Source organism: Pseudopodoces humilis, chromosome 2, assembly GCF_049639895.1.
Source record: "Pseudopodoces humilis isolate 2021_Gansu_Grassland_sample_001 chromosome 2, ASM4963989v1, whole genome shotgun sequence".
In the NCBI taxonomy this organism is placed as follows: domain Eukaryota; kingdom Metazoa; phylum Chordata; class Aves; order Passeriformes; family Paridae; genus Pseudopodoces; species Pseudopodoces humilis.
Genome location: NC_142201.1, coordinates 87,516,095 through 87,531,814, shown reverse-complemented (window position 1 = coordinate 87,531,814; position 15,720 = coordinate 87,516,095). Strand labels below are relative to the sequence as shown.

The 15,720-nt window shown below is 49.3% G+C and overlaps 2 protein-coding genes across 2 annotated transcripts; both read right to left on the bottom strand.

Annotated features, from left to right (window-relative positions):
* Positions 1–884: 884 nt before the first annotated feature.
* Positions 885–8,729, bottom strand: C1R (complement C1r). The gene is made up of 11 exons (XM_014253384.2): positions 8,659–8,729; positions 7,716–7,950; positions 7,305–7,497; positions 6,978–7,121; positions 6,635–6,831; positions 5,519–5,666; positions 5,290–5,411; positions 4,636–4,714; positions 4,098–4,238; positions 2,367–2,441; positions 885–2,136 (listed from the first exon to the last, which is right to left on the bottom strand). Coding segments are annotated over exons 1-11 (2,139 nt in total). The 5' UTR covers positions 8,661–8,729; the 3' UTR covers positions 885–1,333.
* Positions 8,730–13,408: 4,679 nt separating this feature from the next.
* RBP5 (retinol binding protein 5) lies at positions 13,409–15,099 on the bottom strand. Its single transcript, XM_005523817.3, has 4 exons — positions 14,899–15,099; positions 14,473–14,651; positions 13,914–14,015; positions 13,409–13,535 (listed from the first exon to the last, which is right to left on the bottom strand). Exons 1-4 carry the CDS (start codon positions 14,969–14,971, stop codon positions 13,482–13,484), a joined length of 408 nt encoding a protein of 135 aa, XP_005523874.1. The 5' UTR covers positions 14,972–15,099; the 3' UTR covers positions 13,409–13,481.
* Between the last annotated feature and the right edge of the window lie 621 nt (positions 15,100–15,720).

Genomic DNA, 15,720 nt, shown 5'->3' with positions numbered 1-15,720 from the left:
AGATGGCACGTACTGAAAGACTGAGTTTGTTCAGCTTGAAGAGGAGGAAGCTAAGAGGGGGGATCTAACTGCTGTATTCACACACCTAAATTTGCAGTTGGGCTTTTTCCTAGCATGTGGGTCAGCAGTGGAACAAGTGCCACAACAGGTTGCCCCTAGATCTCTTGATAACTTTTCCTGAAGCTCTGAAGTTAGTCCCACTGTCAGCAGTGGATTGGACAGAGACATCTTCTTCCAGCCTAAGTTTATACAGAAGTTTAAGAAATGTTGAGGAGGATGTGTACAGTTCTTGGGAGATTTCATATGGAGTCCTGTACTCAGCTCAAGCACTTTCAGTTTTGTGTAACAAGCCAAACAATATTGGATTGTTGGACTAGTAACCAAGGATCTTATATCTTGTTTCTCTCAGTGACTCATAAGAACACAGTAGGTTATTTTGCAGTAGAAACACTAGTCAGAAGACAGAAGACAGCTCCAGAGAATACCCACAAGACAAAAGAGGTCACCTTTTCTCTGAGTCAGTATCATTTTAGAGCTGCTGTCTTGCAATTAAAGCTTTATTACATATAGTATAAAAAAGTCCATCCTCAACTTCTGATCAGTAAAGTTTCCTGAGCTCCTTTCTCCATGAGATTGATTGCTGCCTTCCCTGTTTTTGGAATGTGGCATCACACTCAAGTTATTTTTGCCTCCCTTGAAGCCACCTGGGGTTTCAGACCGGGTAACCTAATGATAATTTTGGGACAGAGCTGCCAAAGGCCATTGCAGAACTGGAAACACTTTAGTGGTAGGTAAAGCAATCCCTATATAAAGTCCATGAGTTGCTTTCAGTGGTGAGAAATATTCAATTGTTAAAAGCATATAAAAGACCATAAAACTCCTGGTTTATCCAGGAAGCATTTTAATATTCATAGAATCTCACTGATGCCAATGATCTTACACACACTGTACTCAGCAGAAACCACCCCATCCTTCAAGGAAGTCTTCTTCCCTGCAACCTTCCCACAAAAGAGAGTACAAAAGTAGACTGCAGTAGTCTCATGATATCATCAGCATTTCAAACCATAACATGTTTGCTGTCATGAGATTTCCTGATACGATTAAGGCTTTATTGTTTTAACATTTGTATGAACCCAAACACGCACAAAGGCATTCCCCAAGCTGCCAATGGTACAATCAAACACCATGGCAGCTTTCAGAAGTGCTCATGGTGAAGGTTACATGCTTTGCAAGTTTGAAAAGCCTTTGGGACACCATCGAAAGCTTTGGCTATAATTTGCCGTGTCTGGAAATTGATATGCTAACAGTGCTTCAGTTAGTAGGACAGCAACTCCTAGGGCCTGTCCTCCTTTACTATCCCATTGATCCAGTCCAGATAGCTGAGGATCTTGGTGTAGAAGCCGTAGCCTGTGGCACAGCCGATTCCCCAGGAAACGATGCCAGTAGCCACCCAGCGACCACTTTCCCTGTCTAACACCGTGAAGACGCTCCCGCTATCCCCCTGGCAGGTGTCCTGCTTGCCTTCGAGAAAGCCAGCACAGAACATGTTCTCAGAGAAAACCATGGGGATACCTTTCTTATTATTGTCTAGCCAACTCTGACACTTCTCTCGAGCAACTGCTGGTAGGCTCACATACTTCAAATCGCTTGAGATGCGATTTTTATCCACACCGAAGCCGCTCACGTAGCCCATGTGCCCATGGGTGTAGAATGAGGTGTTGGTAGCATCTGGGAGACAGATGGGCAGCAGTGTAGGGCCCAGAGTTACTGGGTTTCTCAGCTCCAGCAGGGCTATGTCCCCATTGAAGTTGTGCTCATCTTTAGGGTTAAAATCTGGATGGATAAAGATCCTACGTACAGGGTGGTTACCCATCTTGTGGAGCTCATCTACGTTGGTGTGGCCGAGGAAAATGTCAGCCTCCTCTGCCAGCTGCTCCAGGCTCACATTATTCTGTACTCCTCGTTTGGGGAAGATGGTGTGGGCAGCGGTCAGGATCCAGCGATCGCCCAGGAGTGCACCACCCCCTCGTCCATTGATGGCAGTCAGAGCCTGCCAAGGAAAATTGCCTCTCCCTGCTGATTTGCCACCCAAGATCCGCTGGAATTCAATAACAGGATGGACTGGCTTCCCACACACTGCGGAGAAACACAAGAAAACCATTACCCATCTTCTTTTGTCCTGGTTTTTCTCTCTCTTTCCTCACCATCACTCTTTGATTTCACTTTATTTTGGATTTCTGGATAGTTTTCCCTTTTCCCTCATGGATACCATTATCCTCACTCCCCTCCCTGCATGTTGTCCCAGTTTTGTACTGACTGTAAACATGAATCAGAAAACACCAGACAAAATCAGAGATTTTACTGACCTGGCAAGCAGGATGGAATTCTCTTCTGACCGTCTTGATCCAGCCAGATTCCCTCAGGAGAGCAGGTGAATCTGTCTGTAGGACGAGAGGGAAGGGAATGAGATGTAGGACTGCAGGCATGGGGTGGGAAAACAGAATAGAATGGAATGGAATGGAATGGAATGGAATGGAATGGAATGGAATGGAATGGAATAGAATAGCATAGAATAGCATAGAATAGAATAGAATAGAATAGAATAGAATAGAATAGAATAGAATAGAATAGAATAGAATAGAATAGAATAGAATAGAATAGAATAGAATAGAATAGAATAATTTTCAAGAGGTTCCTCAGCTCTTCCATCCCAAAGCACTCTTTCCCATGAAAAGCTGCCTGTGGTAGGGTGTAGAAAGTTTCCATCTGTACATCTTGAAGCTCCTCAGTTCCAGGGGAGCAGTAAAGCTCAGGCACTGTAGAAGAAAAGGTTGAAGGGCCATCTGTGTGCAGTCTTACCTTCATCGAGTCCACAGGTGTACAGAGCACTGTTTGATCTTATTTTAGATTCAAGCTTCTGGTGTCAGTAGTTTGTAGAGAGTAGGACAAGGTGGTTTGTCCCAGAAATGGGAACCAGATAAGTCAGTTACTGTACATGCTCAGTATCTATTTCTGACCCTAAGTTGCAGGTCAGCTAGACTCACCTGTCACCTCTCAACACAAACTCCACTACCTCCAACAGTCTTGCTTTTCTTAGAAAGTTTGTGCTGGTGACTAAAAATAATTTTTATACAATTTTTCTTAACACTGAAGCAAATGCTTCTAAGAAAGTGTTTGCTGTTCTCCTTCACAATTGACTAAATTATGACTCCCCATCAGAATTTGGCTGGAGCTGATATTTGCTTGCTCCTGATTTTTCTTCAGATGAGACTGAGCTCTGACTCTGTATGGAGGAGTTAAACTCAGATGCAAGAATAATCAAATTGAACATTAGTACCAACTTAAAGAACTCTTTAGCAGCATGCCACCTCTCTTCAGCATGCAGCACAAGCGCATGTCCATGATAGTAAATGTGTCCAGAAACTGATTCAGATTAAAAATATTTTTTTTTTCTTGTTGAGGCTAAATGAGCAGCCAAGACAAGGAAATCATGAATTCCTTATGCTGTTCTTGGAATCAAAGGTCCTACATAATCAATAATGTCTCGGGTGTAAAAAGAAGGTTTTGAATGATGACTTAATTTTTCTGAGCTGCTGTATTAAGATAGATTTTTATGCAAGTGTGTTATTTAGCTCTTAGATATCTCTGCAGCTGAACAACATTCCAAAGAGCTAAACAGCATGACACTAGAGTGGAGTTTTTATTTATTTGCCTTTGTAGCAACTTGGACTGATGCAGTGAGTTTTATGAACTTTGGTGATTCTCAGACACCATGCCTCAAATGAAATCCACTGGAAAAGAATGAAACCTACTAGAAAAAAAATGAATCATGACTACAGCTGAGAGAATAAGACCTTCCACAGAAGTTAAGAGGAGCATAGAAGAGGAATATAATGGCTTCCAGGAATGAAGCAGAGTGGAAACAGGCTGAGACAAGAAGACTCCAGAGACATGCTGCAGGGTCAAGAAAAGACTGGAGAGTCTTCACAGGAGGAGAGCATGAGCCCTAAGCCTGGGGAGAAGAGACAATTCTAATTGGAAATGTGAGAGGACTTTCCAGGCACAGGTTTGGGTGTCTGTGTGGGATTAGGACTCACCACCTCCCGTTCCGGTGACGATGTGGTAATAGGGCTCATTGCACCGGTATGAGATCACTGACTGGTACTCATTGTTTGCAGATTTGTTAACATAGCTGAATGCACCATTGGTCAGGTTTTTAGGGCTGCCACAGTTCACAACTGCAAGAAAGAAATAATAAAAAAGAAGACATAAATCAAAGGCAGACTGATTGAAAGTCTAGGCATTGGGGCCATGACGTGAAGGACCAGTTAGGACAGCGGGCAAAGAGAGGTTGTCCCAAATTGGATCCCAGATAAGGATCTTTTGCTTTTAAACCTTGCAAAATCATAGTAATTTTTGAGTGGTATTTTATGCATTTTTGTAAAGGAGGAAAAACATTTGAATTTTTGCAAGTAGAAAAATGTGAATCAATGGTGGACCTCCACAGGTCCACACAGGCAGCACATCCATGAGGCTATGGCATGGACAAAGTGAGTCAGAGAGGCTGAATTTCCCATGTTCCTGGAGGAGGAAAGCCACAGCAGGGGATGTTATTCTCATTCTAAGATCACTCACTTTCACAGCGGGGCATGGGTTGATGCCATGTGCCATCAGCCTGGCAGACAGCCGTGAAGGACACCAGCTTTCGGTCACCCTACATGGGAGAGAAGAACATCTGTTGGTTGTACAGAGCCTTTAACTCCTTCTCCACATTAAAATATTATTCTCTGTGCCCATCTTTCCCCTGCTGTCCAACATTTGCCCCTCTGCAGTCTGTTCTGGTTGCTGTCTCCTCCTGCCTTCCCTCTATCCTGTATTTGCCACAGGCTACACATTTTTCACAGCAGGCCAAGATACCAGCAGCCAGCAGCTATGAAACCATGATGAGTCAGAAGTGCTACCCAGCCCTGTCAATAGGATGGCAAGGGAGGCAGGTAGAATCTTCTGCTTTCATCTCCTGATTTTGTATCCTTCCAAAGAGGTGTTCTTGTTTACCAACTTTCCCTGGGATCTTTGTCTTTAGTCTTCTACCAGGGCTTCATGAAAGAGTAACTGCATAAGGAAGAGAGCTAGAAAAAGAGAAACCACTGGAGAGAAGCAAAGAAGGAACAGAAATTGCAAGACGTTTGCCATGAATGAAATCTCCAAAGGAAATTTAACTGAAAGGTGAAAGACATAAACTGAAAACAAAACAGAAGAAGGCTGAAGGGAGTGGAGAAGGGATCTCACCTCCATCAGGTTATACCCAGTCTTGCAGCTGACAACAAAATAGTCCTGAAATTGATACACAGGCTGCAGGTCTCTGATGATGGTAAACTGATCCTGTGGGACAGGCTGTGGGCACCGTATTTCTGTTAGAGAGTGGGACAGATTAAACTGGGATTAGCAAGTCCATCCAAATCCATAAAAAAATTAGTGTCAGTTGTCTATAGTAGCCTCTGGGGGAGAAATCTCTTACTCTCTGAGGTGTAGTGGATCTTCCAGCCACGGCTGAACCCTGACTCATCGGTGAGGAAGAGTATGTCCACCTCATTGCTGTTGGTTTCAATGATGCCAGGTGGTTCTCTGCCACAGAATTCACCAATCTCTCTCCCTCGTGCTTGGATCTGATGAGGAAAACATGTATTTCAATAAATTTCAATAAATATTTCAATAAAGACACATGCCTTTCTGCCTCAGTATACCTGCTTCAACCCAGACCACGTTTACCAGAGTGCCTCCCACAAACTCTGCTTCTCCTTTATCTGGGCATCAGAGCTAGCAACCTCTGAGATCAAATCAAAGGGCAATTAAACTGGAAGAAAGATAGGGCATTTTTCTTCACTCACAGGGGCCTATGACCCAGAGCCTCTGACCCCAGTACAGTGGTAATTAAATGCACTGAGGGAGAGACAGGGGCTCAGTCGTTCGTGCTGGGGCATTCTGCTTGTACTGATTCCGTATTTCTCATCTGAATAGCGCTGTGCCCATGATTCCTATCCAGGTGTGGTGCATGCTGCAACAAACCCATGAGTGATCAGCGTTCTCAGGGCCTGGAGAGCACTGCTAAATATTGCTGATGATAAAGGTGAAGGGATGGGTCCTTGCTTGAGTTCCAAAGACTGTTTATTCAAAGGATCCAGGGACAAGAACAGCCTCCAATGAATTCAGGGATGAGAACCAGGATCAGGTTAAGGGCACAGGGTTAAATACAGAGCAAAAGGGGCAGGTCTGAGGGTCGAGGTCCAACAGGGACAAGGGAAAATGGTGCAGGGGGCTGGCTAAAGACCAGGACAACTAATGGGAGAACAGGGGTGAAACAATGTGGCAAAACAAGGCTAATGAGGGTTAAGTGAAGGAAGAACATTCTAGGAAGGGTACATAAATGGTAAACAGGGGCTGAACGCAGGTGATATCAATTTTTACAGAGCCATTAGAATATCAGAACCCAAAAGGTATTAACGTGTGGCTGTAAAGGGCTGTGGGAATAAGGTTTTCCCTTTATCTAGAGGGGCATCTCTCCTCTCTTGTGTTGTCCCCTCCAGGGTTGAGGCATTTTGGTAACAGGCCCCCAGGCCTCCACAAATCTCAGTACCTTGAGCTGGTCATAAGGACAGTGGACTTGCTGGTGATCATCAATCTCAAAGGGTTCCAAGAACTTGAGGGAGATAGACAGGCCCTTCTGCAGGCGGATGCTGTAGTTACACTGGAGGTGTTCGGGATAGGGCTGGGGGTACTCGGGGCTGCTCAGGTACCCAGATGCTTCTGTGAACAACTCACTGCTGCACTCCACTGGTGAAGAGGAAGAAAGGAGAGGTTACATAGTGGGGCTGTGCTTTGGCAGCCCCGTCATCTGCTTCCCAAGTGACTTCTCCCACCCTTACTGCATGAAGGGCTCCTTCTCTGGAACCCTCTGATCTTTTAAAATTTCTCCTTACCTTTGCAGGAGTGGTGGTCACTCTGAAGCTGGTAGCCAATCCGGCAAGAACAGAAGTAGCCACCCACATAGTTGTGACAGAAGTGCTGGCACTGAGGCCCGTCGTTGCTCTCGGCAGCATTGTTAGGGTCACATTCATCCAGATCTGAAGACACAGGAAGTGAAGGGGCAAGGGGAGGAAAGTGTTAAACCTCCCTGCTCTACACTGACAGTACTTAGAGATCCATATCCTTGCCTAAAGCTTCTCTTTATTTGGCTGGCAAGGAGGGAAAGTGGCTGGAGCCACACAGGCTTTTCCTTCTTCATGCCGAGGGTATTTCCTACTCACCCACAGCTCTGTAATATGCCAGGAAGCCCCTGTAGGGAATCACTGTGCCATTGTCTTCATTGGAGAAATCAGAGCGAAATTCTAAGTGCATCTTGTTCCCCTTAGATACAAACTCCTTTCTTCCCGGGCGATTGCCTGTGGTTGACCCAAGCCGGCCACAATACCGGCCCAAGTCCTTCTTGTCTGCTTTGATCTGTCAAAGTTAAGGTGAAATCAGTGTAGCCTCATGAGATTGAGTCTGCTCCACGCGCCGATATTACCCAACCCTGAGCTGTAAGGGCTTGCTCCTCCCATTTCTATCTTTAACTCCTTCCCTTTCCTTTGTTGGAAGCATCAGAGGAGCCATTGCACATGGTGGCCACTGGATTGCCATCTCCAGGCACCCCCTGGCCCAGGTGTCTATGCACCTACCTTAACATAGTCATAAAAGCAGGACTCAGATGGTTCCAGGTCAAAGTATTTGAAGGTCAGCTTCACCACATAGCCTTTTGGGACTTGGATATCCCAGCTGCTGATGTTATTGTTGGGATATGGCTTGGGATAACTGGGGGATCTGATCTCCCCAAAAAGGGGAGAACCTCTTGGGACCGGACTGGAACCGATCACTCCAATAAAGAGGAAGGCCCATGGGAGACAAGGAACATGCCTGTGAACACAACAAATAAACTATGACATTGCAAAAAATTAGGTCATTCAAAATCAGAAGAGACTTCACAACTGACTTATTCACTGTCTAAAGGAACGCAAACACAAATGCAAACACAGGAGGCCTAGTTGCAGGACAAACTCCTGGCTTGGATCACTCAGGAACAAGAAGGGCAGCTGAAATGAAGACACCAGCACTAACAAGGTTCCAGCAAGCCATTGCAGTAGTCTCTACAGAGAAATTCATCAACCCAGGAAGCATGGATGAATTCCCTGGGTAAGGTCTGCATGTTCCCAGAAGTTGTAGGGCTGATTCTTATAGAACCAGGAGAAGTTTGGTCCCACTTGACCCTGGGCCAGCGGGTTGCTTCGAGTTATCGCTAGTTTAGGATCCTTGGGGAGGATCTGAAACTCTCAAGCTCAGTTTGCAGTGGAGCAATCTTGCTAGTGTCTCCTGGGCAGTCCTCTACCCAGTCATGTCTCCATCTCTGTCCTCCAAATGTTGGCACATTCTTTTTTCCTCTCATTCTGCACATCTCCCCTATTGCCCTCTGTGCTCCTCCGAAACAAGCTCACTGCCCAGAGCAGCAGCTTAATCCCGTTGTCCTATTCCCCTTCCTGGAAAGATCTAACCCCCACGACGCCCCTCTAATCCCACCCTCCCCCAAGGCTGTGCCGGCGCGTCCCCGTCCCCCGAGCCCCGACTCACATCTCCGTGCGCTCGTCCCTGCCCGGGCAGCCCGGCGGAGCTCGGAGCGGCGGCCGGCGGGGAGCCGGGGGCGGGCGGGACGGGGGGAGGAGGAGGAGGAGGAGGAGGAGGAGGGAGGCAGGAGCGGGGAATAGAAAGCCGGACTGCGAACAGCCTGGAAGCGGACCAGGTCCCAGCGCCGCCTCTGCTGCCCTCTGCTGCCGAGCGCCCCGGCCCCGGTCCGCGAACACGGACCCGGGGGTGCCCCGGGGTGCCCCGGAGGTGCCACCTAGCAGAGCCGAGCTACCTCCTCTGGCCTAGGACACAGAAAAAAAGATTGCCAAAGACCCCTCCGAGGGCTTGGTCTGCAATCCAGAAGCTGTTCCGTGTTTATTCCCATCGAAAATGTCCTCCTAGGAAGTCCCCTCGCCCCAGCAATCGTCCTGGGTTTTCTGGTATAGAAAGATGAGCAAATTTATAGTCTTCACAAGTTAATTCAAGCTTTTAAAAATCAAGCTGTCAAAAAAGATAAGTTTTCTCAATTCTGACCTGCTGAAGAGCACTTCTGAGACTTTTTGGGGGGTGGGGATGGGAACCGAGATTGTCTTCAAGAAAAACAAGAAGCCTCAGGCTTAACTTGAGTTAAAGAGATAGTAAGAAAATTAAAAAGTCTACAGAATTAAAAGCATTCTGAGAAAAAAAAAAAATCCCTTTTCAAGGACCTCTCTTGATGCTTCTTCTGCAAGCATTTTTAGGAGAACCAAGATAGATAGATAAGGCCCTCTATTTAATGGGGTAATGAGAAAATACAGCAACTTAAAAACCCTTTTCAGGCTTTTAACAACACAGTGCCCAAGACATATTTTTGTGCCCCCAACTGTATGAAGTTTAAAATTTCTTGGCTTTCAGGCTTTGGTGTAAGAGATAAAACACCATTTTAGTATTTTTCCTTAGAATTATAAGTAGTTTCAGAGAGGTTAGGAAGTGTCTCACATTGAAATCAGAGGAAGTAATTCACAGCCACAAAAGCATGTTGAATGAAGATGAAAATAGTATTAAAAAGAATGAAGAAAGCATCTTTGGGATATTTATGGAAATGTACTAGAGAACCTGCTCATCAAGCCATATCCCAACAATAACATCAGCAGCTGGGATATCCAAGTCCCATTCATCTTTGAATTATTATCCCAACAAGATCACATAAACATATAATTAATGCCACTGTAATAACACCATATGGCCCCACGTATCAGATTTAAGATTAAGCAGGGGACATTATCCCAGTACTTCCTGATGTCCCAGTATGTCCTCTGCATGATGAACCCACTTGGGCAGGCCCACTGCTGTGCCGTGCCATGCTGGGGTGGTTTCTTAACTCAGAAACCTCACCTGGAAATAGCTGGGAAGTACTGGAAACTGCTCTTGGAGAGATCTGTTATGAGCAGGTCACTGATGGGAAGAGTGTTCCCTGGCAAAGTACGGACAGACGGACGCCCCTGGGGATCATTTGTAAGGAAGTGGATAATTTTACTGTGTTCTTGACAAAGCAATCTTCTGTCCAGGGGGCAGGTCTGTCCCGGGGCACTTTCAAAGCACATTTTCCCGTGTCTCCATTTCTTTCTCCCGTCCTGATAACATCATCTGGGATAACAGGAGAGTGCTTCAGCTGGTGAAGCAGGGGTGATTAGCTGGGGACACATCCAATCGGAGCAGCCCACCTCTAACACATATCCCAGAGATGTGCCTGATTTGGACAGCACAGCGACATCCTCAGTCCTGCTCCAGGGCTCCCACTGGTGGCATTCCCCTTCAGATGCTCTGCACAATCCTCTTTGTGTTAGACCGGAGCCATGAAATATCATAGTACCAGTTTTTCCGTGGAAGGACGTATGTGACCATCTTTGCTTAGGGACAGAATTCCTGTAGGACCACAGGACATATGTAGGACCACAGAATGGCAAAACTGGCACCTGTTTGCTGCCTGCTGGCCTCAGCTGCATTACAAGTGGTCTGGACAATAAATACAGACAATATCAGAGCAAAATAAAAAAACTGTAGATCTTGAGTGTGGTCAAACATCCTCTCATGGAGCAAGAATCCTGCTTTGAATACAGTGTTTTCCCAGGGCACTCTACCTTCAATCCCCTTGGTTTGACTACCCAAAGCACCCAAAGGCTTGGTTTGAGCCTTCTGGGGATGCTGCCATTGAGCTTGGCCTTCACACAGTCAGGCCTGTGCTGTCCAGTGGCTCAGCACTCTTTCAGACAAATCATGCTGCTTCTGCAGCTCTGGCTGATAGGGAGGGGTTGATCAAGACCAAAAGAAGGTTCAGGACTCTAAGAGAGGATCTTTCTCCTGGTATGAGATGCAGCAGCAGCAGCATCTTGGCAGCCTGTTTCAGTGTCTTCTAAATCAAGGAGTAAAACCAAAGTGTAATGCCCTGAGGGGTACACAGTTCTGCAGCACTAGCCGCTCACCAATATCACACTTCCTCCCAATATCACAACTCTCCCCTGCTTTACAGTGCCATCCTCACTTCCCATAGCCTCATGTCTCAGCAATATAGCGCTGTTGGGTAAAGTCACCATCTGACTTAGGCATCACACCTACAGCATGATTATGAAAGAAAAAACTGAATTATTAACACTGGTAGTTACTACCTGAGGCCCTGGAATATGTTGCAGTACTATCCCCTATGATTATCATTAGCGTGGACCACATCAAGGGAGAATGATTCTTATCTATGGTTCTGGCACAATCAGATGCCTCCTGAAGAAGAGACGCTGTCATGAATATATGGTGACTGGCAATGAAAGCAATCTACTTGGCCTATCACCTCACAGGCTTACAGGAAAGTTACATGGATGGCTGGAAGGCCAGTGCTTTGAAGGGTCTGGCTAATCACCTGAAGGCAATAGTGTCTGCTATACAACCAGAATGTAGGCTCAGAAGAGGAGAGTTTGTACCAGCTTGTGGTGCAGGGTTAGAATGAGCTGATGAGTTGTTGACCACACGGTCTGGAAGATACCAACCTGGCCATGGTGAGGTGGGCTTGGTGCTGGGCATCAGAAGCAGCTCAGAGGGTGTTCTTGTGGCTTGGAAGAGTGCAAAGAGGGCAACAGTGGAACCAGCTCCAGCTGCTGTCTTTTGCAACTTCATGATACGACAAAGATGATGTAGAGGTTCCATATGGCAGAAGGAGTGATGAGTTGAGGAGGCATGCTGGATGGCCTGGCTCTGATTGCTCACTTGGTTTGATTGTGGCACTCAAATTGTGGATTGTGGATACTGACAGGGTGCTGCTGCCTCATATGTCCTCAGATACAACTGTAAAGAGCCAGAGGTTGACACTGTAGGCACAGCTGCAGCTCCCCAACCCTTTGCTTATCACATGTTCTGAAGTAATGCTTTTCTCATGGCACTCATCTTTGCAGATCCCTGAAAAGAAGCTCTCCAGAAAACACTATGTTTAAATGAGCTGCTGGCAGAAAAAAAGCATTTTTTCAGATTATAAAGGGCTTATATTTTAAAAATCTCCCAATCTTCTGGTTCTTTGTGGTGTCTTTGTGTACCCTGCCCTTCAACCTTTTGTTGGGGGACAACCACATGCATTTTTCAGAAATAACTGCCTGTGGGCTCGTGCCCATCCCATCAGGTGTCATAATTAAAGAACACCTCTCTCTGTGGCACAGATCTGGCTTTTCAGGGGACCTCCCTTCCCTTAGTTCTGCCCCTCGGTCCCCAATGGCAGATAGCTATGAACCAGCTGAGCTACAATGGCTGTGAGGAGACCCTGCCAAGAATGCCAGGAGTGCTGGGGCTAGAGGTGGTGGCTGTGCTTTCTTACCCCAGGAACATATCCTGACCCTTCCTCACCCAATGGGACCTTCTGGGGAATGTGGTGAACACAGGGCTGATTACTCCAGCCCTCAGGCTTCACACCACCACATGAGAATCCTAGATGGAAGGACAAGTTCTGTTTCCTACCCATCCTACTTGAGGAGCCCAAGAAGCTGTGGCTGCCCTATCCCTGGAAGTGCTCAAAGTCAGGTTGGATGAGGCTTTAAGCAACTTGATCTGAGTGAAATGACACAGAATCACAGAATCACTTTGGCTGGAAAAGATCTCCAAGACCATCAAATCTAATCTTTGACCGATCATCAACCTTTTCAACCAGACCACGCTAGTAAGTGCCACGTCCAACCATTTCATGAACACCTCTGGGGATGGTGACTCCACCACCTCCCCGGGTAGTCCATTTCAATGCTTGACAGTGCTTTCCCTGAAGAAATTCTTCCTGAATTCCATGGCACCGGAGAAAGGAAAGGGGAGGCCTGCAACTAAATGATAACTTTAACATCCTTACAACCCAAACCATTCCATGGTTCTATGATCCCCCGATCCTGGGAGCAATGTAGCATCCTCAGAGGACCACGGAAGACAGCAGGTGGTGGCTGCAGAAGGAGGAGTAGCCTGAGCTACCCTCGCCCACTCGGGCACCGACCCCCCCATCCCGGGAGGGCATCGCAGACGGCAGGAGGAGCGCTGGAGCTGCGGGGGCCGGCCCGGCCGCGGGGCAGCCCCCGCCCCGCTCCTCCCCGAGCGCTCTTATTGTGAAAGGAGCCTCCGCGCAGCCGGCGGCCCAGTGCCCTCCCCGTCCCGGCCCGTCCCGCTCCCCTCCTCCCGCTCCCCCCCGGCCGGCCCGGCCGTGACCCCCGGCCGCTGCTGCCCGGTGGGCGAGGCTCAAGAAAACACGCTGCTACTGGGGGGCTCGGCTCTTGTTTTCTTTTTCTTTCTCGCACTGGGGAGGGCCGGTGCCGTCCGGGCATCTCTGCGGGGAGCGCTCACTTCACTTTCTGGAAAACCTGGACGCAGACCTCGTCTTCAGCAGTCATGCGCTGGGAAAAGGAGGGCAAAAGAGGAGTTTAGGTTGGATCCCCTCCTGTCTCTCGCCAGTTCTGCCAGCCCTCCCGCTGCTGGCTGGAGCCTCGCAGGCTGATGCACTGCCGACCCTCCCAAAGCCCCTGCGGGTCTGGCTGCAGGGCAGGGAAGGGACATCGCCTTTGTTGTTGAGCTGTTTAACTTTTGAGTTTAACTTTTAAACCCTGGAGGCGGATGTTTGTGTGAAGCGTGGCTGCCCCCGCAGAGCCGGGAATGAAGGCTGAGAGAAGGTGGAAGGAAACTGCAGGGCTGGCTCAGAGCCAACAGCACCCACACTGTGTCTCCCCCACTCGCTGTGATTGGGATTTTGCAAGCTGCACCGGACCCCTCCTCACCAGATGAAGCTGGTCCCCCTCCAGCCAGTGCCTCCAGCCTCGGTTCCTCTTCTCTCCGAGCTGCTCACACACCAGCTGATCCCCCTCCCAGGAGACGGTTGTCTGCAAGGAAGGAGAGGGGAGGATATGGTCCTGAGACAAGTGGATTGGGGTGATACGTGTTTCCAGCGTCCACACTGGCTGCTCCTCTCCGACACAATTTCAAATGCAACCCCTGATCTGGTGTCTCTTTAGTGGTTTCTTGGGACAGATGGTCTTTGTGGGAGGTGAATGACCCTCTGGCTTCCAAGTGCAACAACGGAGTTCTGCCAAGTGCGCTGACATTCTATCTTTTCGGGGCTTTGCTCCAGAGAAAAATATCCTCCGAATCTCAGAGAACTGGTTTCTGGCTCTTTGCAGTGAGCCATTTACTCACAGAACCACTTACTCCTGGACCTGCAGCGGCATGCCGGCTCTGGGCTTGGTTCTCACCTGGTTATTGAGCCAAAAACCAAGCAAGTCCCTGAGCTCTTTAGTACACCCCAGTCCTCTGTGAAACTTCATTGCTTGGGTTTCTCACCTGGCACTTGCGTCCATCCACGGGTCCCAGGTCTTCCTCAAACTGAACTCCCAGGTCAAAATCCATAACGTAGTCCCGCAGGGAGGTGATAGTGCGGATGACCATGTGATCTCCCGTGTGGATAATCTCTTTGTCCGGCTTCAGTAGGCAGACCAGCTTTCGCAGGACCACGTTGATATCTAGAGGAGGAGAGAGAGGGGCGATGAGTGGACGACCTGGGCCCCTCCTCCAGTAGAGCTCCTCCACTCTTTTAGCCAAGGAGCATCAGCCACAGTACCTCCTTTCCTCCACTACCCCAGCGCAGAAGCGACGGTAGGAGACAGAAAGACCAGAGAGTTCCCAATTCCCTTCCTCTTTCCCACTCTTAACTTTTTGGAGACACAGAACTAAAGCGGGGAGGGAGCGTGATGGGGAGGGAAGCGTTACCTAAAGCCCGCAGGTAATTGTCCATGTTCTCTTGGGAGACGAAGCGGTAATAGCCGGTGAGGTTGGGAGGCATCCCGGGGCAGAGGGACGCGGCGGACGGCGCGGAGAAAAGAGCGCAGGCAGCCGGGCGGGCGCGGAGCCGGGACCAAGCTGGCTGTCCGGGCGGGCCGGTCGCTCTCCCGCCGTGCGGGGAGCGCTGCGGGGCGGCCCGATCCCCGCGCCCCCCGCCGCAGTAAGAGTCCCCGCGCCGGGGGGCGCGGAAAGGGCCGGGACGGCCCCTGCTCCAGCATCTCCGCCTCGGCTGGGCAGGACGTAGGGACGGCGGGTCACCTCCTCACCCTCCTCCCTCCTCGGGGGCTGCTCGTATTAAACTCTGGACTTCCAACCAGCGGCAAGGAACCCTCCCTCCCCGGCCCTTCCTCACACCGCGAGTCCGGCGGCTGCGAGCTTCGTCGGAGCAGTGCCCCGGCTTGCGCTCCCCACGGCGCGGACACCCCGTCGAGGAGAGGCGGCGGCAGGCTGGCAGCTCCGCCCTGCCCATCCCGAGCCCGGGCTCCCGGTGCGGTCTGCAAGCCCCTCGCATCCCCCCGATCTCCACGCCCTCCTTATCCCTCAGCAGCCGCCCCGGTGTCGAAGCTTCCCCCCTCCCCGGGCGGGCGCCCGTAGCCGTCGGCGCGCTCCGCGGACCGCCTGGCCCGCAGCGGGGAGGCGAGGAGCGGCTGGCGCGTCCCGCCTGCATCCCGCATCCCGCACCCCGCATCCCGCATCCCGCATCCCGCATCCCGCATCCCGCATCCCGCATCCCGCATCCCGCATCCCGCT